General features: G+C 35.9%; 1 protein-coding gene across 3 annotated transcripts; it reads left to right on the top strand.

Moving 5' to 3' along the window:
* Positions 1-5,698: 5,698 nt before the first annotated feature.
* LOC107684034 (nebulin-related-anchoring protein-like) lies at positions 5,699-24,594 on the top strand. 3 transcript variants are annotated; one of them, XM_016480158.1, is made up of 43 exons: positions 5,699-5,913; positions 6,086-6,180; positions 6,363-6,450; positions 7,616-7,720; positions 7,813-7,920; positions 8,051-8,155; positions 8,926-9,033; positions 9,111-9,215; positions 9,299-9,406; positions 9,489-9,596; positions 9,696-9,803; positions 11,100-11,216; positions 11,725-11,829; positions 11,962-12,069; positions 12,864-12,977; positions 13,125-13,223; positions 13,309-13,413; positions 13,518-13,625; positions 13,703-13,810; positions 13,944-14,141; positions 14,243-14,347; positions 14,529-14,627; positions 14,722-14,826; positions 14,937-15,044; positions 15,164-15,475; positions 15,567-15,671; positions 16,449-16,547; positions 17,585-17,689; positions 17,802-17,909; positions 17,991-18,104; positions 18,219-18,416; positions 18,521-18,625; positions 19,244-19,342; positions 19,426-19,530; positions 19,712-19,819; positions 19,973-20,284; positions 20,371-20,475; positions 20,954-21,052; positions 21,142-21,246; positions 21,754-21,861; positions 21,968-22,279; positions 22,529-22,681; positions 23,653-24,594. In XM_016480158.1, the coding sequence occupies exons 1-43, from the start codon at positions 5,842-5,844 to the stop codon at positions 23,998-24,000; spliced, it is 5,589 nt and encodes a 1,862-aa protein (XP_016335644.1). In that variant the 5' UTR covers positions 5,699-5,841; the 3' UTR covers positions 24,001-24,594. The 3 variants fall into 3 exon arrangements, with proteins under 3 accessions (XP_016335644.1, XP_016335645.1, XP_016335646.1); XM_016480159.1 differs by having other exon boundaries at positions 7,816-7,920; XM_016480160.1 differs by lacking the exons at positions 11,100-11,216; positions 11,725-11,829.
* The last annotated feature ends 548 nt before the right edge of the window (positions 24,595-25,142 follow it).

Here is a 25,142-nt window from a genome sequence, read left to right on the forward strand (position 1 = left end):
TAGCTAATTAAATGGTGAATAAGAGAGTTTCTCTGCCATCTCATTTTGTGTGCCAAATATATTTATTTGTATAAATTAATTGTATAACTGTAATTACATATGACTTTCAAAAGCTGAAGTGATTACCTTAATTTATTTGTTAGAATATGTATACTCAATATTTTAACTAATTGTAAAAGCTGAATAATCAATAAATGTCTACTGATTAATCAGCGAAATAATCGATGATTAGTCTATTAATCGGTATAATAATCGTTTGATTAATCGATTATCAAAATAATCATTTGTTGCAGCCCTAGGTCACTTATTTTTAGGTGTTTTCCAAATTTGGCTTGTTTCTCAATGTGCATTAGTAGAGGATATTGGCCTAATTCTGCCCTGCATGCGTTGTTCGGTGTGAAGAATTCTTCACCCCCATGAGTGAAGAATTCTGTTTGTTCATTTCCAATTTTAACTGCGCATTGATTGTTTGAATACATTGTTTTTTTTTATATTGTATGTTTTACCCCAATACCTGATTCTAGAAGTTTTGACAGCAGACCCTCATGCCAAATTGAATCAAAGGCCTTTTGGAAATCTACAAAGCAAGCAAATATATTGGTTTTGTTGTCTGCTGTCTGTGGCCTGTTGTTCTATAATTTGGTAAGAATCCAATCAGACTTTTGCTTTGCACATTGTGCTCTGTAAGGAAGTGTACAAGTCTTGTGTTGATGCTATTGCAGAACAACTTCCCCAGGTTACTGCTTACACAGATGCCTCTGTAATTGTTTAGGTCTGATTTGTCTCCACTCTTGAATATGGGCATAATGAGTCCTTTGTTCCATATGTCAGGGAAATGAGCAACACTCAGAACCAAGTTGAACAGTTTCGTTATGGCCAATCGGAATTTATGATTTGTATTATTAAGCATGTAATTTAGGATGCCGTCTGGTCCACTTGCCTTTTTTGTTGGCAGTGCCTGTATTTTATTCATCAGTTCTTTTTCTGTGATCGAGTAGTCTAGTGAATTTTGGTATTTGCCAATTCTATATTCTATATAGTTTCATTTTTCATATATCTGTGCTTGTTCTGTATTCATGTTTATTTTGCCATAAAGTTGTTCAAAGTGATTTTTCGAGGTGTTTACATTTTGTATAGTTATTTCTTCATGGTTCTTTTTATTCAGAAGATTCCACTTGTCCCAGAAACTGTTTGAATGGACAGTGTCACACCTCATGGACTGTTTGTTGTGTTTTCTCGCTCTTGTGCCCATATTTGGTTATGTTCCTGTTCTCATTTTGCTCATTAGTTTATTGTCTCATTATTGGTTCATTTCCATCACCTGTGTGTGCCCCCCTTGTTTTCTGCCCTACTTAAGCTTACTCATTTGTTCAGGTCAATGTTGCTATTGTTGGTATCACCTCTCATGTGTTGGATGTTTTTCTCTGTGTGGATTACCTTCATCTTTCCTTGGATTTACATTAAAGGATTTGAGATTATTTTCATTGTCGTATGCTCTTTATCTATTTATTCTTAAATTGTTTTCAGCTGATTTTGGCTGTACTGTTCTTTCTTGTTTCTGAGTGTATTTTCATTTTTTTAAGTTCTTCATAATAATGAATACGTAAATCTGAAATGTCTGGTTGTCTGTGTTTTTGATTTGCAAGCTGCCGTAAATATGTCTTTATTCTTTCACAATCCGAATCAAAAATCGTTCGTTCTCTTGTTTTTGCTCAAGTGTTTTCTTAGTGGTTTTAAGATTAGATATTGTTGTCAAATAATGCCATATTCATTATGAGGATAAATGTTTTCTATAAAGTTATCCATAAGTAAACACACTTGGGGGTGATCAATTGCGGTCAGGTATATATCTCTGCCGCAATGTCTTCAAGTTAAACCAAACTTTTATTTTGATGGGTTGCTGTGAATACCTTTACATTTCTGTGTGTATGTGATATGAGGATAGTTTTACTCAAATGAACGGTCAAATGCTCATGAAGCGACTCTCAGAGCAGTTCTGGAGATGTTCATGCATTTATGTCCTCATTAGTGAGAGGGCAGACGCTGAAATCACCGGAAGCTTCACGCGCGCTTCAGTATGAGTAGTAAACAAAACCGCGCAGCTGCGCCATTCATTAACACACAGAATTCATATTTAAATAGTCATTTTGCGGCTTAATATGAGTGGGAGTGTGCTCACTTGTGTGTGCGCACATCGGGGCGGAACTCCGCTGTGCTCGATACAGAGCGCGACCATGTAACGTAGAGACAGAAATGACATGCTGTCGTGTAAATAAGATAAATAACATAAGGCTATTTAGTTTAATAAAAGAACAAGGTATAGACCTGTTCTATAGAAAAGGTAACTTTAAATGACTTTTGTTGTGATCTGGTGCTATTGAGAAAATAAAAGTACATAAAATTAACTTGACCTTCAAGGGGGGCAGGATGCCCCCCAATATAATGGCAGGGGAAACACTGCTAAAGTACTACATAAACATGACTTGACTGGACTTTACCGGAGTACTGAACTGCAGAGCTCGTGCAACATCCACATCGCTGTAATCAGATGCGTTTTAAACTGCTGCTTTCTCACCGCTGTCAGTTTTTGATGTGTTAATTTTGTTATTGAGAGGAAAGTGTGCAGTATATATTTACATATTCATCCAAACACCGCTCAGCAGCAGCCTCGGGTTCGGCTGCGTTTGCTGACTGAAGCGCTGTCTGTGTCTTCTGCTCTTGAATTGCATCAGGAGAGCTGAATTACAGTCTTGCGCAGGCTCATTAGGTAACATTAGGTCATATGAGATCAAACGACTTCGCGGCAACAAAAATATTTGTCGACGTTGTCGATAAATTCGACTAATCGTTTCAGCCCTACAACTCTAACCATTTTAAAGCCTTTAAAAACCATGAAATAAACACTGATTCAGATGGTCCTGAAGCTGCAAAAACAAACTAACATGACTAACAACAGCCAGCATCAGGACACCAAACATTCATCCACAAAATTCGGCCCAACCAAATGATAAAGCCACAAAAAGAAAATTATCTAACTTATTGGACTAAAACAACGGAAAAACAAAGTAAACTTACAAAAGAGATTACACAACAGCAGAGTGTCTTGAGTACAGTGAAAGACTGTAAATTAAGAAGACGAATGACGAGATACAGACTGAGCAATCATACTTTTACTATAGAGACAGGCAGATATCGACAGAACTGGCTGCCCAAAAAGAGCCGCATCTGCCCATACTGTAACCATGGAGAAGCGGTGACAGAGCAACACTTCCTCACCAGCTGTATATAAATGCATATATCTGTTCTAGATTCAATGTAAACTCTGCGTTTTGGCAATACATTGCAACAATTGTCATGCCAATAAAGCAATAAAAAAAATTAAAAAAATTCTCATGAAACGTATAAAATGCTGTCAATTACATTTTAAAACAAACATCATTAACCAGACTAAAATCAATACATTATTGACATTAAATTGAAAGTAAAATAAGACCTTTTCATTCCAATGTGATGAGAAAAATAACCATGCGCCCATTTGAACAGCCTCTCCTTCCTCTGACCTTGAAATTTTTGTATTTTCAGAATACTATTTTTTTTTTTAATTGATAACACCAATAACATGAGATAAAAGAACAAACATGCTTATTTATATTTTTATCTAAATACTTTAAATACAAACCCTTAGCATTCCTGTCAAATTTGCCTAAAACGCCTAAAAAAGGCATACCCAAAGTATGCTCTTCTTGAACCATTTGGATATGGTTTTGGTCTCTTTTGAAAGGTGACACTTTGAGGTTTGTTCCAAAACAGAACAAACCTCAGAATCACTGCAAGTCTTACTGGTATTGAGTAATAGAACTTTGAACACACTGAAAAAAGAAAAAAAATGACTGCAGATGACTATAGCTGGGAGCTATTAGCTGGAAAACACAATGGGATCACAGCATGAAGTAGGGTTGCCAACTTGACGAAAGGAAAATTGTCCCGTATGGGACAATCGTGGTTTTTCATAGAAAAATAAGATACATACATATACATTTGTGATTTACTTAACCCATACTGATCATGCGTGTGAGGGGGCTGCCGCTGTGACTGGATGATTACAGGTGTCGGTGATCATTCTCAAGTGTCGTGATCAGCGTAGCAGTCAATAAACAGGACAAGGGAGGTCACGTACGGGACAAATCAATTAGGCTCAATATACGGGACAGTTGGCAACCCTAGCATGAACCTTGTTGGTGGTCTGAAAAAGACACTGATTTTACCTGCTGTGTTGATTGTTAAGATGGTTTGCATCACTTGAATCACAAAAATCTCAGCTTTCCAAAGATATGTGACGTTTAGCTTTTTATTTTTATTTTTTGTATGTCACAAAGTTAACCCTCAAAAACACTCAGTGGAACACTAACAGGTTAACTTTGTTTTGCATTGCAGTAATGCTTAACCTAGGAAAAACAAAATGAGTAAAAAAAAAACTGTAAATGTGTAGAAATGTGTAAAATGATGTAGAGTCAAACATTTAATATTACTTCATAAAATTATAGAAGGATGCCTCTTATACAGGGTTTCTATTACACTGTAAAAACAAATTCCGTAAAATTTACGGTAAAAAAACGGCAGCTGTGGTTGCCGGAATATTACCGTAAAAAATACGGTAGCAACGTTTTAGGTTTTAAGGTTTTAACGTAAATTTACAGTTAAATACTGTATTTTCATTAACTGATATAATGTTAATATACCAACCTATTGAAGTACTGAAATCTGTTTTGGACCTTTGTAATAGACTGATAACCACCAAATGCAGGTGGTGATGAGAAAGTCACATGATGAACCAAAGCCCATCACAAGCAGCTTTTAAATAATAACATATATAGAAGGTGCACAGTGTCATTCACACAAACACCAAACACCATCATGGTAACACACATGAAACTGAAATAATGCAATAAACATTCATTTACCAACATTAGGTGTAACACACAACCCTAATATACAAAACTGATAAGAAAAAACTAAGAAGAAACATAGTTATTTCAACAAAAAAACATCAAATTTGAAATGTAACGCAGGTAATTCTGGGAATGTCAATTTACGGTTATTCACTGTAAATTATACGGTCTTTTTCACTTCCAAAAACGGTATACTACCGTAAAATTAATGTCCAATACATGTAATGTCCAATACAGTTTTTCACCGTATATAGTAGGGGAATTTACCGTTAACCATTTAACAGGTTTTTACTGTAGCATTTTTACAGTCTTTTACCGTTAAATTCACGGTCATTTTTTACAGTGTACATTTAAAATATTTTAATGCCTGAATATCAGGGGGCATGTTTGTCACCATATTTTGAGAATATTTTCATAATATCTAAAGGTTATGTAGTATATAACAGCATGAACAATAAAATCTTAATTGAGAAAATGACGGAAAGTCACGACAGCACATAGGCTAGAAAGTAAGGCATTTCAACGCATGCAACGATCTAGCCGTGACTTCACTCACCTATTTAGAGCACGTCTGAAGGCTCTGACTAATATACTCAAAGTGAACAACACTGTGATCACAATTCAGTGACATCTCTCTCCCCTTTCAAGTAACTGACAGTTGGTCAACTAGTCAGCTGACCGGCAACAGCTAAAGAGGGGAGGAACTCTGCACCCACTGACATGTATTAGACAGGGTCTCAGTCAGAGAGCAGATCTAAGTTTAACACAGGACAGAGACTGAGACACAATTGGGAACAAGGGACTGTCTGGGACGCCTTACTTTCCTATACTGACTATTTGTACAAGTTGTTTTGATTTCTCTCTGGAGTTGCCATTTTAATTTGATACAAATATGAATGTTCAAAAGTGTGCCAGGTGTGGGTTTGTGGTGTACCCAGCGGAAAAGATCAATCTTATTGGTCAGGTAAGTCTTTATGACGTGTCTCAAAGATCTTACAAATTAAAATGATAGTCCATAGATAGTTTGGACCAATTAAGCTGGACAGATTTCAGGAGAAGGAATTGGATTCAGTTATTTTTAAAATGCACATTTTCATTTTCTCACACTCTGCATGTGTCTTTTTTTTCTCTTTCAGAATTGGCACAAAGCATGTTTTCACTGTGAGGTCTGTAAAACGGTACTGACTGCCAATAATTTTGTTAGCCATCAGAAAAGGCCATACTGCCAAGTGTAAGTTTTTGAGTAATTTTTTGATTGAATATAATTTTTTAGTATGAGTTAAGGCTTAATGCTCAAGGCTCAAATCAGCATTATTTTCCATTGCTTCATGACTAAAAGCATAATTTGTACTTACTGCATAGTTTGGTCATTATGTGTGTTAAATATTTAATTATTTCTCTTATATCTCATAGGCATAATCCAAAGAACAACACTTTCACAAGTGTTTATGAGACCCCAGTCAACATCAATGCCAAGAAGCAATCTGAAGCAGCCAGTGAGGTGAGGTTTTGTTTATGTCACAGACACCACAAAATACAACCAAACTTACTGTACATCTGACAAAGTACTATAGTAATGAAACTGAGTACACCCTTTTTAATAGCTGAGGCTATAAAAACATAATTTTATAAAAATTCAAGTCATATGTTGGTTTTCTGTAACATTATTTGATAGAGTATTTACAAGTGTGAAGTTCTGACCAGTTGACTGTACATTACACCACTTTAAGTACATGGCTTCTTACCAAATAAATAAATAAATATATAATATAATAACATCTGAGTTTAATATATCCTGTCAGTTTACTCAGTTGAAATTATCTTGTTAGTTTACTCATGGAGACTTAAAAATACTTTTGTTTAGGTATTTTGAGCTCATGAACTGCTTTCAAACACAGGTATGCGGAAAGTAAAATATTTTAAAATAACTGATATCGAAATGTTTCTTTAAAAAAATCTCCCAGATTCAAAAAAACTTTTTAGGCAGCCTGCTGCTGAACTAGTGGTGGCCAGTGTATTTACTGTTTTATTGCTAACTGATTTACAAGCAAAAGTATTTAAAGAATTGAATATGGGTCATTTTGCTTGTAATACTCCCTACATGAGCTGGGTTAAAGGTCTGTTTTTAGGAGAGCTCAAAGGCCCTGGTGACTCTACAGGTTTGGAATGAGAACTGCATCTCTCCAGTTATTTCTGTGGTGTGACATGATACTTCTCTGGCCTTCTTTATGTATTTGCTGTTTAAATTTATACCACATGAACATGGCCCACCTCTCTTCTTTTCTTGCTTCCTTTCGCTCCCTCCCTTTCTCTGAATCTCTCTCAGTGGGATCCCCACCTGCACCTGTCTGTCAGTGGGCTCTAGAGCGGCCTTCATGCAGACTGACAGAATGCAGATCACCATATGTACATTTCACGTGTATAATTTCATTTCTTCCCTGAAAAATTACATAAAGACAGTGTGGAAAAATAGCACCCAATAGCATCACTGATGTTGCATGTCTTTGAATATGACCTTTTTATAGTATGTGATATTCCATCATTCTTCATACATCAGGAATCACAGAAAGGGGATTTCAGAATCAATCATTACCACATTGTAATTTATTGTAGTGCTAACAGGAAGCTCACTAACGTTTCTCTTCTTATATCTCGGTGTTTTTTAGAATAAATATAGAGAAGAAGGGGAGCGTTTTATGTCTACTTTCCACTATGACATGAGATCAAAGGAAATCGAGCAAGCTCGTAAGGCCAGCCAGCTTGCCAGTCAGGTGAGGAACCAAAGGAAATAGTACCAAAAATCCATTAAGTTTAGCTGTAGACTATTTTATTAACATGTGACTGTTTTGAATCTTTCTAAAAGCAGCAAGGTTACCAAACTGAATTTGTAGGCCAACAATCATTTTACTCGGGCAGCGTTACCAGCCAGGAAATTGTTCGTGTGACCCAGGCACAGAAGACCATTAGTGACGTGAGTTATCTGATTCAGATTCAATGAGCAAATGAAAAATGAGGCTCTTGCTATTCTGCTACGCCAATAAATGGATAAATTATGATGATGTACTACAAAGAGTGACCTCACGTGGTAATTTGGGCTGCAGGTGGAATATAAACGAGGCCATGAAACGTGTGTGACACAGTTTACCTCTGTAGCCGACACACCTGAGATGTTACATGCCAAGACTGGAGTCTCATTGGCCAGTGATGTAAGGATACATTTTCCAAAGTGACCTTTCAGACTGAAATGGCATGCATGGTTTTAAAAATCCAATAGTCTTTATACTTCTTCTGGTATAGTATTCTCTCATAGAAAACTGTGGTAGTAGCAAAATCTTTCTGTCATATTTCTAACTGTTGACCACAAGTATTTTTTTTATTATAGTATATAATAGTATATATTTATATATTTATTATAGTATAGTATAGTAAATGTAACATTTTATTATATTATTTTAAAACATAACATTTTAATAATGAGTTCCATAAGCTTTAGTGTGAAAGTTGAATGTATCAATATTGCTTTGTCCTGTTGTGTGACACTTCCTCGAGTTTTTGTGCTTAATTTTCTCACAATTTCCATACACTGGCCTCTGAAGCTAAATATAGAAGCGATTGAGTAGGGTGGATTGAGTAGGCTGACGTCCTCTTTTTCCCCGGACATGTTCTGGCTGGGATTTCTAAATTGCCTAAAATATGTGGGTTTTGGCTTTTTTTTTCCTATTGTTTTCATCCCTGCTGAAGGTAATGACTGAAAAGAAGTTTGACCAATAATGTGCATGCATTGTACATAATCAACCAATCGTGACCAAAAGCCAAAACCAGGACATTTTAGGCAATTACAAATTCCTAGCCAGGACGTGTCCAGGACAAATGGTCACACAGGGACATCTGGTGGCCTTCCTCTTATCCCTGTTTATGTGATTAGTCATTGCACAAATTGGGTTTCTTATCTGTGATGTTATATGTTGATTCAAAGGTGAAATACACAGAAGAATTTGAGCAGTCTAAAGGAAAGGGTAGTTTTCCAGCTATGATCACGCCAGGATATGCAATGGCAAAGAAAGCCAATACACTGGCTAGCAATGTAAGTAAAATCTTAGTTGCAAGTTTCTGTCCTACTAGATGCTCTTTAAGTTAATTATTTCTTTCTTTTTTATTCAGTTGGAGTATAAAAAAGGCCACGAAGAACGAATGTCAAAGTACACCACTGTGACGGATACTCCTGATGTACTTCTAGCTAAAAATCAAGGGAAGGTTGTCAGTGATGTAAGTGAATAGAATCTTGAAAACTATTTGTGGCCGAATATTGTCCATATGTATTAGTTTTGCACCTCCTTCCATAAAAACAGTATTTCTACACCGGGGAATATGAACAGCAGAGGGGCAAAGGCAGTTTTCCTGCCCACTTCACTCCTGGATACCAGGTGGCCAAAAATGCAGGCGAGATGGCCAGCAAAGTAAGTGTCCAAATGTGGAAATTACGAGTGGATGTCAGCTGCATGTGCATGCCAGTTGTAAGCTGGTGTTGTTTTTGTGCAGGTGAAATATCAACAGAAATATGAGCAGGAGATTAAGGGCAAGGCCAGCACTGATGCCGGTTCTGCAGAGTTTGCTTTGGCCAAAGAGAATGCAGAACACTTCAGTCAGGTGACACGGTGTTCTTTTGCACATACAGTGCCTTTGCTTTACATCCTATGTGGTTACATCCTCGCATATGGTTCTACTGAATGTCTCTAATTCCTTTAGCATGCCTATACTGAGGAATATGAACAGCAAAAGGGCAAGGGCAGCTTCCCCGCTATGATTACCCCTGGATACCAGATGGCCAAGAAAGCCCATGACTTAGCCAGTGATGTGAGTATCACTGCATCATCACTGCTGAAGTGGTCTGTCATTTTAGATGCTCCACTTTTCACAGTGGGAATTACACCAGTTCTGTCCCAGTCAGGGTTCAGGGTTATAGTAAACTAAACGAAAACTTAAACAAAAACCATAAAAACATTTTTGTTATTATTATTGAAATAAAATAAATGTTAACTTAAATAAAATATAAAAAACGTAACAGCTTGCTAACAAGGCAAAATTTCTTATTTTCATTTTGTTGATCTTGATGTACTAAAATAACTAAAACTGAAATAATAATTAATAAAAACTATATAGACATTTATAGATAACAAAAACTAATAAAAATGACAAAAACAACAACTTTAACTAAAATTAACATGAAAGCTGAAAAATGTATTTCAAAATATTAACAGAACCTATAATAGTATCTCAATGATATTAAAATAACACTGTTAGGCTTATTATTATTATATAGGCTTTTTATTTATTATTGTAAATGTTTTAATTTAGGTGTTTTTTTTTCTTGTGTGTTTTGTACATGTATTGTAATGTATGTTTGTATGTCCTTCAGGAGACATTAACTTTCCTGCCAACTCTACTGTTCTTAATGACTTGCCTGGTTAAAAAGTGAAGTGACGTGTTTGTTCTTTGTTGTTAAAAACATGTTTGTTAATTGAAATAAAAAGCTTAAATGAAATAAAATATAAATATTACATTGAAAAATATACATATGCCTTAGTAATTAACTGAAATAAGTTGAAGTCAAAGCACTATAATTACTAACTGGAAATATATAAAAACTAAAACTGAAATAAAAAATAAATGAAACCTAAAAAATAGTAAAAATGACAAAAGCACAAAACAAAATTACAAAAAACTGAACTAAAATTTAATTTAATAAAAAAAAATACAAAAAATTAAAACTTAAATTAAATCAAATTAAAACTAAAGATAGAAAAATACAAGCAAATTCAAATGAATAAAAAACTATAATAGTATAAATAATACCAAAATAACACTGATCCCAGTTAATGTTTTCTCACCTTGGCCTGTCATCACTAAGTGGAATTTGTACATTTTCTCCCATGACTCCCACCAAGAATCCAGTGTTGTCACTCTAGAGGCATCAAAAGGACATATTTATACACACTGACTGTCTAAAGGACTGATTGTGTTTGTTCTCTCATGTCACAGGAATTCATCCTGACAGATCAGACATCTTGTACAGTAGACATGAGCTCTTTCTGGTATTCTTGTGTTTGAACACCTTTTCCTCATTCCCCTCTCTCCATGTTTAACCTGCAGCTGAAATATAAGAAGGATTTGAACAAGATGAAGGGATCTTCTGCATACCAAACTCTAAACACTGATGACAACTTGACTCTAAACTGTGCACGCAAAACCAACAAGCTTGTGAGTGGGGTGAGTGATTTATGCCCTTTGTCCATTGCCTACATCAGGTACAGAAGAACAGATAGAGGGCATTTTCATTTTAAGAGACTCTTATTTACTTTTGCCCGTTAAACAAATTTAGAAACAGCATTGATTAGTTAGCTGAAGATTTGTAACGGCTTCTGAGTGCATTTTGGGATGCACAAGTGCAAAAAGAGAAAGAGAGGATCAGTGAACTCATCTGTCATCGGCTCAGTCAGACATAACTGCATTCTCCACATCCCAGCCACCCACAGACATAAACAAAGACAACATATAAGCCCAGGGGCTCACATTACCAGTAGATCTGCATGCCACAGCGTATACCTGATGATGCCATAAACAATACCGCATCCTCATCCTACCCTGATTTACAAGCAAATGTCAAAAGGGCACATGGTTTTCTGTATGCAGAGCATAAAGTTCACCACAAGTGATAGAGACTTAAAATTCCATAAAATCATTGCCTACGTGACACAGACATCCTCCCGTTATACAGGTTGAATACAAGAAGGACCTTGAGACCACCAAAGGCCACAGCATTAATTACTGTGAGACGCCACAGTTCAAGAATGTGTCAAAGATGGCCAAGTATACCAGTGATGTGAGTGCCCCATCAGTGATATGACTGCTATATACAAAGAATGACAGCATATACTATATATAAGGTGTTGCTGTGCTGGGCACTTGTGTGCAGTCATATGCAAGCTCATTCACTCTATGTTTGTAATTGCAGAATAAATACAAGGAGAATTACACCAATCACATGAAGGGGCACTATGAAGGCAGTGGCATCGACAAGAAGACCATGCATGCCATGAATGTCAGAAAGCTTGCTAGTAATGTAAGACAAAATCCATTTACATATTACCTCTCATACATAGTTTTTTTGTTCATGTTTAATTGCATTAAATTTGTAGAATTCATATGATAATAGCATTAGTAAAAGTAAAATACAGAGCATTTGTCCAATTTTGAAATATAGACAAAGATTTTTAGATACATTACAATTAAAAGAATTGGGGTCAGTAATTTTTTTTTTCAGCAAGGACACATTAAATAGTTTTAAAATGACAGACACATTTTTTTATTATTTTTTTTTTTTACATATTTTTACAAAATTAAAATAAATTGCGTCCTTTCAAACTTTCAAATAGTTCTGAAAAAAGTATAATTTTTCTTAAAAATATCTATCCATCAAAGAGTTCTGAAAAAAAATATCATGGTTTCCATTAAAGTATTAATGGAAAATATAAATATTTAATTTAATATATTAAATTAAATAATTTAAACATTGTTTATAATAAGAAATGAGCACTAGCATATTAGAATGATTTATGAAGGATCATGTGACACTAAATACTGGCGTAATACTGCTGAAAATTAGCTCTGCCATCACAGGAACAAAATACATTTTAAAAGTATATTAAAATAGAAAACAGTTATTTTAAATTGTAATTCACAATATTACTGTATTTTCATCAAATAAATGCAGCCTTGGTGAGCATAAGAGACTTCTTTCAAAAACGTTTAATAAAATCTTACCAACCCCAGTGTATGTTTTTATAATTTTAGATTTTTCGAATTTTAGGCATAATTCATGTTGTTTACGTATTCTCTAATACCATCTGTTTTCAGATTGCCTACAAATCAGAATATGAGCAGGAGAAGCATATGCAGAGTGAGTACAACTATCCAGCCACCATCACTCCATCCTATCAGTCACAGAAGAAACTGGAGCCGCTCAAAGATGTAAGTCTATCATTCTTGTTATGACTATAAACTTAAACTTCATGTATTGGCTATTCTGCTTAGAACTTGTCTTTCAGTAATTGTGCCATGCTGATTTGCTTGAATTGTGCTGCCTAATCTAAATGGCTGTCCTTTTTCCCCACACAGAAAAACTACAGACAGCATATCGACAAGCTGAAATTCAGCCAGGTTACAGACACCCCTGAAATTGTGCAAGCCAGAATCAATGCCCATCAGCTCAGCAATGTAAGCATAAATTGTCCTTGTCAAGTGAATTTAATATAACTTATCTTATTTCATAAACCTTATCACATATAATCTTTCATTCAAGCTGAACTACAAAGCCAACTATGAGAAGACAAAGACGCAGTACACATTATCTCAAGATACACCAGAACTTAAAAAGGCCAAAGCCAATGCAGAACTCGCCAGTGATGTAAGCCTATACTCACACATTCCAGAGCCACATTGTTTGTCATCCATATATATATAGTTCATAGGCGTTGATTGTGTTGTTAAGTGTTGTCTGGACGTTCACAGATCAAATACAAAGATAACTGGGAGAAGAACAAATCCAAAGCATGTGATTTCGGCCTGGACACACTGACACTCAAAGCTGCCAAAGCCTCTCGAGACCTGGCTAGTGATGTAAGAATCAAACGTTTAAATGTAAACGTCATTAAAATTGGTTTCCTTGGGTTAATTTGATCTCTTGGGCTGTACAGATCAAGTATAAGGAAGCATTTACAAAGAACAAAGATAAAGCCATTGGAATGGACGTAAGTGACTCAAAAACACTGCACTCCCTTCGGGTGGCCAAGCTTAGCAGTGAGGTAAGCCTGAGTACCCAAAATCAGGTTAAGTTAAACAAAAGTGTATTTTTCCCATTAACATGAGTGCGGAATATCAGATTCTTCAGATGCTATTAAGCCTAAACAAATAAACAAATCAAATTTCTTGCTATAGGTTGCTTATAAAAAGAATTCTAAGGAGACTCAATCCATGTGCCACCTACCTCTGGACATGGTGAATCAGAGTCATGCTAAGAAGGCTCAGGCCCTGGCCAGTGATTTGGACTACAGAAAGAAGTTACACGATTATACCGTCCTGCCTGATGACATGAAAGTGCAGCAAGCTAAGAAAGCCTACCAACTGCAGAGTGATGTAAGAGGAAGAAAGCATGTCTATTTGCAAGACCAGAGTAGAATGATACACATAGTGTACCTTTATGCATGCTATATTAATTTTTGATTTGGCTCTTTTAGAACCAGTACCGATCAGACTTGACCTGGATGAAAGGAGTCGGATGGGAGGCTGATGGCTGCCTGGATTTAGAACAAGCCAAGAAAGCAGGAGAACAATTCAGTGAGGTTGGTCATTACAAAAATTTTATTCCCTACTGATGAGACTTGCATATCTGGTCACCAGCATTTTCATAGGCTTCTTAACTAGCTTTACCACCAAGATTTATTTGGTCTTCAACAGGAAGACAATGCTGGACAGCAAACTTCACATGTTTACTCTAACTGTGCATTTCCCAACTCTATACAGAAAAAGTACCGCCAGAAGGCGGACAGTGTGAAATTCACACAAGTGGCAGACACTCCTTCCATCATACATGCTAAGAAGAGCCAGAAGCTGCAGAGTGGGGTAAGATATGATCCATCCGATTGGATATTCCTCTCTTCTGTGGACATTTAACTGGAGTCCTGTCTGAGACTTATCAGCCTTTTCTCATCCTCAGCTGGCGTACAAAGCGGGCACTGAACAGACAATGCACCAGTACACTATAAGCAAAGATGAGCCTCTCTTCAAGCAAGCCAAAGCTAATGCAGAGCTTCTCAGTGAAGTATGAACTGAATCACTTGAACCTGTTACTTATGTTTCACCAATAACCTACACTTGAACTAACAACCCACCGCCTGCTTTTAATAAACACATTAAACTGGTGATTTTCAGAAAACATATAAGAGTAGTTGGGAGGAGCAGAGGGAGAAGGGTTTTGAACTAGGCTTGGACTCACTTTCAATTCTCGCCGCCAAAGCAACAAGAGATCTTGCCAGTGATGTGAGTGACCAAACACCCTACTGATGCACATGACTCACTTGGCACTCAAATAGACACTGGAAGCTCAGGTATTGTGACTAATAATCGAATGTAACATTGCTGATATTCCATTTATGTAGGTGAAGTACAAGCAAGAATATGAGATGACAAAAGGGAAGATGATTGGCGTGAAGACTGTGTCAGATGATTCTCAGATGGCCCATTCATCCAAGGCCACCAAACTCCAGAGTGGCCTCAACTACAAGAAAGAGTATGAGGACACCAAGACCAAATACAGTACCTCACTTGATATGCTGACCCTCAGCCATGCCAAGAAAGCCCAGGAACTGGCCACTGAGAAAAACTACAAAACTTTCTTACACAAGTACACACTCTTGCCCACTGATATGAAGGTGGAATGGGCCAAGAAAGCCTACGGCCAACAGAGTGATGTAAGCATTCAATTCAATGACTTGTAAAGCCAAAACAGGCACAAACATGCATATTTTTGGAATCATATTAATCAAAACCTTTTCTTCACAGAAAAAGTATCGCTCTGACCTAAACTGGATGAAAGGGGTGGGATGGGAGACCACTGGATCCCTTGATATCCAGAAGGCCAGAAAAGCTACAGATTTAGCCAGCGAGGTACAGATTGACCTTTCATGAACATGACCAACTATACACACTTGATGTCATAGGTTTTCATCTATCAAGTTCTAAAATCAAGTAACTTGAGGATTCACCAGATTTCTAGGTCCTCAGCAGGACCCTCTGAAAATTAAATGCACACATAACAACTAGAAGAGCAGTTATGTAATGCTTGCATAGCAGATAGCTTAAGTGATAGGTTATATTTAGCAGGGGTAGGAATAGGAAAGAACTATTTCCTCAATTCATCAGCACCTTTTATAGTTTATTAAGAACCCTTGTCTCAGCAAAATGACTGAGAACCATATTAAAAATTATTTTTTCAACTAATTTTTATTTTTAGGTTTTTATGCCTTCAGAAATCTGAGTATTTTGCTAAAGAATATGTTTTGTTATTTTATATACTAATTTACTAAAGAATATTTTCTATATATTTAAGCCTGGGGATAAACAGAATGTTTTAAAATTTTGAACAATTTAAAACAGAGATACGTTATAACATCAAGTGCTGCTTTTAGGATAGAAGCCATGACTATTATTAGATGCACTTCACTTTGAGTATAGATGTTAAACTCAGCTAAAATAGAGAAGCACATGCCTGTGGTTAACATTTCAATTACACATCTGTTTAAAGGTGTTATGAAATGATTTAACCATATCGTCCTTGAAATGATAGACCTTGGGGGCCGTACACTGAAGAGACACTCAAACTCAAAACATCTCCCAGCACTGACAGCTGATATAAATCTTTGCCATGTGTTGTGTATGTTCCAGAAAAAATACAGACAGGATGTGAGTGCTTTGAAGTTTACCAGCATAGAGGATACACCAGAGATGGTCCAGGCCAAAATCAGCAGCAAACTGGTTCTTGATGTATGTCTTCATTTTATACATACACTACCGCTCAAAGTTTGGGATCAGAAAGACTTGTAATGTTTTTTTTAAAGAAGTCTCTTATAAATAAAAAAATATCTTAAAAAAAGCTAAATGTTATTATAATATAAAATAATGGTTTCTATTTTAATATCCTTTAAAATGTAATTTATTTCTGTGATGCAAAGCTGAATTTTCAGCATCATTACTCCAGTCTTCAGTGTCACATGATCCTTCAGAAATCATTCTAATATGCTGATTTATTATCACTGTTGGAAACTGTTGTGCTGCTTAATATTTTTTTGGAACCTGTGATGCTTTTTTTCAGGATTCTTTGATGAATAAAAAGTTAAAAAGAAGAGCATTTATTTAAAATAGAAATCTTTTCTAACAATATACACTACAGTTCAAAAGTTTGGGGTCAGTAAATTTGGATTCTTTCTTTTTTTGAAAGAAATTAAAACTTTTATTCAGCAAGGATGTATTAAATTGATAAGAAGTGATAGCAAAGATTTATATTGTTAGAAAAGATGTATATTTTGAATAAATGCTGTTATTTTTAACTTTTTATTCATCAAAGAATCCTGATAAAGTATCACAGTTTCCAAAAAAATATTTGGCTGCACAACTGTTGCCAACATTGATAATTCTAATAATAAATCAGCATATTAGAATCATTTCTGAAGGATCATGTGACACTTTACACTGGAGTAATGGCTGATGGAAATTCAGCTGTGCATCACAGAAATAAATTATATTTTAAAGTATATTAAAGTAGAAACCATTATTCTATATTGTAATAACATTTTGCAAGATTACTTTTTTTTTTCTGTATTTTTGATCAAATAAATGCAGCCTTGATGAGCATAAGAGACTTCTTTAAAAGTCTTACTGATACCAAACTTTTGAGCGGTAGTGTACATGAATTATTCTTTCTATGAATCTATGCATTGAACTGGAGGACAATTGTTAAAAGAGAGAGGAATTTCTGCATGTATGTATGTGTTTGTGTTATGTTCATATTTTCATGTTAACAGAGATTATACAGAGAGAAAGGAGAGAACGAAATGCACAAGTACACACTGATTGGAGATATTCCAGAGCATGTGCAGGCTAAGATCAATGCCATGAACCTCAGTGAGGTGAAAATCCATTACACACACTGCCGTTGCTGTTTCAGAAACTATTAAACACATGCACAAACAATTGCATTTCCACATTAAACTGCTAAAAGTAGAATTCTTTTCTATGTAGTCATGCTACAAAGAGTCCTGGAGAAAGATCAGAGATGATGGCTACAAGTTGCGCTTGGATGCTATTCCATTCCAAGCAGCCAAATCATCTGCAGAAATCCTCAGTGATGTGAGTATTTTGTAAACAATAGATGAACTACAGTTTATTTTGGTTATCTGTCTGTCTAACTGTATAAATGTTTGCCTCCAGCAAAAATACAAGGCACAGTTTGAGAAGACAAAAGGGAAGATGATTGGGCTAAAGGGACTACAGGATGATATAAACATTGCTCACTCTGTGCATGCCACAAATATACAGAGTGATGTGAGTATTCCAGCAGATTGAGCAAGGCTACAGCATTTGGAGTTGAATGAAGTACCACAAATATAAGTTTGAGAGGTCATGTTCAAGTGATTGGTCAACTTTCTATTTCCTTAGCTCAAATACAAAAAGGACTCTTCTAAGATGCATTCTCAGTTCCATCTACCAATGGATATGTTGGAGGTGCTCCACGCTAAGAAGGCTCAGTCTCTGGTCAGCGATCAGGAATACAGACTTACATTGCACAAGTATACAACACTGCCTGATGACCTCAAAGTGCAGGCTGCCAAGAGAGCATATGAACTGCAGAGTGAGGTAATGGCTTATTCAATACAGCACTAGTATTGCTAATAATCACTGTTTCACAGAATGCCTCTTGAAAGTTGAATGCTCTTGAGCATATTTTATTTATGCAACAGAATATCTACCGCTCTGATCTGAACTACCTTCGTGGTGCAGCCTGGATTGCCACTGGTGCCCTACAGATTGAGGGATCCAAACGGGCCACAGATCTAATTAGCGAGGTATGAAATATGAATGGCTATGTATATATTAACACATTGATCCAGCATAGTCATCTGCATTACTGTTCAACAGTTTGGGCTCAGTAAGTGTTTTTTTTTTTTTAATGTATGGATGCAAGGATGCGTTAAATTGATCAAAAGTGACAGTAAAGACTTTTACATTGTTACAAAACAATTCTGTTTAAAAAAAAATGCTATTCTTTTGAGCTTGCAATTAGTCCAAGAATACTGAAAGAAACTGTATAACAGTTTTCACAAAAATAACAAAAAGTAACAGTGATGATAATAAGAAATGTTTCTTAACAAGAGCATATTCAAATGATTTCTGAAGGATCATGTGACACTGAAGACCAGAGTAATGGCTGCTGAAATTTCAGCTTTGCCATCATAGAAATAAATTACATTTCAAAATATTAAAATAGAAATAGTTATTTTAAATTGCAATAATATTTCACAATATTCCAGTACTTTTGATAGAATAAATACAGCCTTGGTGAGCGTAAGAAACTTCTTTCAAAAGCTTCAAAAATCTTACAGACTCCAAACATTTGAATGTTACTGTATATTTAAAATTTGCATTATGTATGTATTTATTATATATTTCTTTTGCCTGAACAGAAAAAGTATCGCCAGCAGCCCTACTCATTCAAACACACATCTGTCACGGATTCTCAGGATATCATGCATGCTAAAAGCAGTAGCAAGATCACTAATGAGGTAGGAGGGCATATTTTGTTTCTGTGTTTTGTGATTTCTAGTAAAACAGGGATTATAATGTCTTGTGGTCTGATGTTATTTAGCGCTTGTACAAAGAAAAGGGAGAGAACTTCAGGCACAACTACACCATTACTGCCGAGAGACCTGAAATCACCCAGGCCAAGATTAACACTGCTAACTTCAGTGATGTAAGACGAGTCTTCCAAGTCTATTTTAGTGTTTGTGGATATTGCTACATCATAAAAGTCCCCTATTTTAAACTGAAGTTGATAGTTCATTTCAAAGATATTTTAAAGAAGAAGTTATTAAAATGAACCTGCATACAAGATGTTAGAGAAGAAAGTTTGAACATTTTCTGTTTTGTTTCAGGTTAAATACAAGGAGTCATGGCATGCACTCAGAGCTCAGGGTTATAAACTCACCATGAAGGATATCCCCTTCCAGGCTGCCAAAGCCTCCACCAGCATTGCTAGTGATGTAAGAATAGTACCCTCTCTAAATTTACACTCATAAACATCTAGGGTCAAAAACAGCTCTGATAAACTCATGCATTAATATACATAAGCAATCATACCGCTAAGTTTGTGGTGAGGAAACCAGTTCACATATTCACCTCTTTTGCCTTCGTAGGTCCATTACAAGCATAGCCATGTATTGGAGAAGGGGAAGCACATCGGAGCTCGCAGTGTTCAGGAAGACTCGCATCTAATGCACTGCTTAGAGATGGGTCGTCTGCAGAGCGGCCAGCATTATCGCAAAGACGCTGCATCTGTCAGTGGCCAGTACCAGCTGCCTCTAGACATGGTGAACCTGGTTCATGCCAAGAAAGCCCAGGCCTTAGCCAGCGACCAGGATTACAAGACTCGCATACACTCTTACACAGTCCTACCTGATGATATAAAGGTGCAGTGGGCCAAGAAGGCATATGACCTGCAGAGCCAGGTGAGAAAGAGTAAGATCCTAGAAAATTGACAAGGCAAAGCATCATAATATAAATACTATAATCTCATCTTCTTTTTCTTTCAAAGAATGTATACAAATCAGATCTGAACTTCATGAAGGGAGTGGCCTGGGACTCAGTAGGTGCACCCCAGCTGGAGTCTGCAAAGAAAGCTGGAGAGCTCATTAGTGATGTAAGTTGCATTTAAATTTAACATGAAATCAAAATTGAGCCTGTTTACTTTGTTAATGCGAGCTCTTGGTCTTATTGTGAATGGCTCATCATTGCACATTATTCCAATATTTAAAAATGCCTATGCAACCTAAATCAACCAACTTCACTTTTATGCTGACATCATTTAGGCCAGACATCACACAGGCTATTGGATAATGTTAAGTAAAGCATAATTGCTATTTAGTTATTTTAGATCTGAATCCATTCTGGTATGGAATGCCCACTTTTCACACTCCAATTAATTACCAGTGGATAACTTTGTTTTTTTTTCTTCTTTTTAAATACCCTGTTTCACTTGTATTATTGAAGTAAACACTGAATTAAAATGCGGGGTTTCATGTTTATAGTCATAATTTTGCTAGCATACTGTAATAAAATCATACTGCATAAAATCATGGATAATAATATATGCTTTTCTTCAACGTAACCTTCTGTAGAAGAAGTATCGTCAACATCCTGACAGTCTGAAGTTCACTCAAGTTGCTGATTCACTTGATATCATTCACGCAAAGAACAGCTACATGCAGTGTAGTGAGGTAAACTTCACCCAGCATTCTTCCATCAGTGTGTGTTTCCAGTGGTTGTTTTGGGTGAAGTCACTAACAAAACTTTTATCCTGTTTCAGAGGATGTATAAGTCTGGAGACTCTGACTCTATGCACAAATACACATTAACTCCTGATCATCCTGATTTCATCAGAGCAAAGATCAATGCTCAGCAAATTAGCGATGTAAGCCAGCTGTTGATTGGTACTCTTATAAGAGGTATTTCAGTTCTTATGCTAAGTTTGGAATCTTTAAGATTTAAATTTACATTTATTCATTTGGCAGACGCTTTTATCCAAAGCAACTTACAGTTCAGGAATACAACGAGGGATTTATCATTTGTTAATGGTTTTGAAAGAAGTCTTTTCATAAAGGCTTCACTGATAAAGGCTGCATTTATTTGATGAAAAATACAGTAAAAACAGTAATATTGTGAAATATTATTACAATTTAAAATAACTTTTCTTTTTTAAATATATTAAAATATAATTTATTTTTTTGATGGCAGTTTCAGAAGGCATTACTCCAGTCTTAAGTGCCACATCATCCTTCAGAAATAAAAAAATAAAAAATAATTAAGTAGCAAAAACTTGTTTTCAACATTGATAATAACATTAAAGATTCCAAACTTTTGAATGGTAGTGTACATGCTTTAACATCGTCTATGTTCCTTTTTCTCTTTCATTTTGCAGAAAGTATATAAAAAATCAGGTGAGCAGGTAAAGTCTGCAGGTTACGACCTCAGGTTAGACGCCATTCCCTTCCAGACAGCCAAGGCCTCCAGAGAAATTGCCAGTGATGTAAGTCAAAATCAAAAAGTTTATTTGCTAAACTGTGAACTATTTTCTTAAGTAAAACCCAGTTTTAGAATTGTATTTTAATATATGTTGTACCATTCCTTCTCAGTTCCACTACAAAGAGGCATTTGTCAAAGGTAAAGGCAAGCAGGTGGGCTTTCTTAGCGTTGAGGATGACCCCAAGATCAGACACTCACTGGCTGTAGGGAAGCTCCAGAGTGACAACGAGTACAAGAAGCAGTTCCAGGAGACACGCTCTCAGTTTAAGATCCATGGCGACCAGCCTGAGTTCCTGCATGCTAAGAAGAGCCAGGCTCAGCTCAGCAACCTCAACTATCGCCAGCATCTTCATGACTACACCTGTGATCCTAATCAGCTCAATGTCAAACACGCTAAACAAGCCTACCAGCTGCAGAGTGATGTGAGAACAGAGTTTTGGGATTATTCAATGATTTATGACTAACTGTATTGATGCCATTCCATGCTAATGTGTCTGACGAAATGAGTGGCAAATTCTTTTCCATTTGCATGTGAAAATGTGACACTGCAGGGACTTGGTGGCAATATTTGCAAAAAAAACTTTCTCAGTTTACATTACATTGACACAGGAATTGTTCTTATAGTTGTCCTCATGTAGCAAGGTTTAATGGTCCTGACTCTGTGGTTGCAGGTGAACTACAAATCAGATTTGAACTGGATTAAAGGTGTGGGCTGGACGCCACCAGGCTCTCTTAAGGCAGAAATGGCCCGCCGTGCAGCAGAACTGGGCCTTGCTGAAGGAGTAACCACTGACGAGGCTATCGCCAACTATCAACAGCTAATGGTGAGACACAACTCTACATAACAATATTATACATTATCTGAATATATCTAAATATAATATACCTAGTGAGCTGCCTTGTTTCGCATCCTAACTGCAATTGGAACCTCATAAGTGAGCGATTTGGAACGCTCTACTTAGCCAGCAACTCCACAAGCTACACAAACAGCACCAGTGGTGTGACTCACAACTGATTTCAATAGACTTTGGTGTTAGCATATTGCTAAGCTAACAGCACAGTTCACTAATAAGCATAAAAATCTATAGTTTTTATATATTTTGAATTAATTTTTATTTTTATATTTTCAGTTTTGATTTTAATTTTAGTAAAATGTTTGTGGTATGTGTTTGTCATTTTTATTACTTTTTTTTTTAAACATTGCTATTTAGGTTTAATTTATTTTTATTTAAATTTTAGTTTTAGTTCATTTTTTGTTTTTTTGTTTTTATTCATTTCCAGATAATTTTACTGCTTCACCTTAAACATGTTTCAGTTAGTTGCCAAGGCAACATTTTGTTTATCATCTAATATTTATATTTGATTTCATCTTTATTTTAGTTAAAATCAATGTTTTTCATAGTTTTAGTTAATACTAATATCCCTGTTTAAAACATGCTATTAGAAAATAGATGAAGTTTCATACCAACTTTAAAAGTTTATTTTTAAATGTGATTTCTCTTACCTCATTCATCATCTTTGATTTTTTCACTGAACTCGTTATAGTGCATTATGGGATTGCCTTTTCCTTTTGGATACATACTGTGCTGCTTTAGAATTTGGCTAGAACAAAGAAGGCATATTAAGCTGGCTATGGCCTTCAAGTCAGGAGTGCACCTTCAAATGCTCCCTCAGTATGCAGCGCACTAGGTTTTGGAACAGAGCAATTATTGTGCATTCGACATTTTTTTATTTTTACCACATTACCCAATTGCCTCTATTTCCTCTCCTTCATAATGCATTTCTTCTGTCTCAGATGCTCCAGAGACAGCAGGAGTTCCAGGAGCAACAGCAATCCACTACAGAGCAGACAGAGACCACAAAGGAGTTCCAGCAGCAAGGAGTCAATCCTGATGCGATGGAGATCCTCCACGTCAAGAGGAAGAAGACTATTCACACCGCATTCAAGCAGGCCAAGACCACAAAATCCATCATGTCACAGTCTGTTGCTTCCCACTCAACCACAAGTCAGTCTATCACCAATCAGTCCACCAAGAAACAATCCATTATGAGCCAGTCTCATGCTGATGGATCCACCGCAAGGCAGATGAGTGAAAACCGGGCCATCACAGATCAAGTTGCTGCAAAGTCAGGAACAATGTAATCTGTCATTTCTGTCTTCCTTACTTTTATTTTTTTTTATTTAATTTATGAACATCATGTAGATCCTGGTGTTCTTTGACTGTGTTTTTTGATTGATCCATCAATAAAGCATATTTAGATAAAAGATGTAAGTGAAAAGTGAATGTAAAGATGGTTAAAGTAAGTTCAGTCTGTATTGCATAGTTGATTTTATTATGGTTTAATGAATGTGGTTATAATTATTAAGGTTTTGAGAAGATATCAAACAAAGCTGTAAGTATGGACAGTGTATGTAAAGAATAGAGATGAGCATGATTTTGGAGAAGTGCTATTTTAGTATATACTATTTTAAAAGTAGATAAAATATTTGCTGGAATATTTTTTTTCTTTTTTTATTTGCTGGGAATATGATAAGCAAGAATCAATTGTAAAATGTCTGATTACATTTATAACATTTCATTTGTGCCTCTGGTGCATCTGACAACTGTCTTTGGTGGTTCTGAAATAGTTATATTTGACTTACTGGATATAATGTATGTCTATCAAGCTGTGCATTATGAGAAAGAACCGCAACTCTGCTAGCAGAGTTAAACAGCTGAAATGTAAGTAAATGTGTGAATTATGACAAATTAAAATAAAAGTTATTTTGGTTTTCAAATGTCCTTCACAAAACATGTCACTCAACTTGAGCACTAGAGGGCAGTCACAGACAGTTTTATTGTTTCAAGATTTTAGTTTCTCGTAACAGACGGACGGAGACAGACAGACAGACAGACAGACAGACAGATAGATAGATAGATAGATAGATAGATAGATAGATAGATAGACTGTAAAAAAAAAATTCTGTAGTTTTTACAAAATAATTTTGGCAGCTGTGGTTGTCAGAATACTTATGTAAAAAATACAGAAAAACTGTAAACACATTTACGGCCAAAAACTGTAGATTTTACAGTATAAATGTGTGAATTATGACAAATGAAAATAAAAGTTATTTTGGTTTTCAAATGTCCTTCACAAAACATGTCACTCAACTTGAGCACTAGACGGCAGTCACAGACAGTTTTATTGTTTCAAGATTTTAGTTTCTCGTAACAGACGGACGGAGACAGACAGACAGACAGACAGACAGACAGATAGATAGATAGATAGATAGATAGATAGATA

The sequence above is a fragment of the Sinocyclocheilus anshuiensis genome, unplaced genomic scaffold (assembly GCF_001515605.1).
Source record: "Sinocyclocheilus anshuiensis isolate Anshui unplaced genomic scaffold, SAMN03320099.WGS_v1.1 scaffold553, whole genome shotgun sequence".
NCBI classification, from domain to species: Eukaryota; Metazoa; Chordata; class Actinopteri; order Cypriniformes; family Cyprinidae; genus Sinocyclocheilus; species Sinocyclocheilus anshuiensis.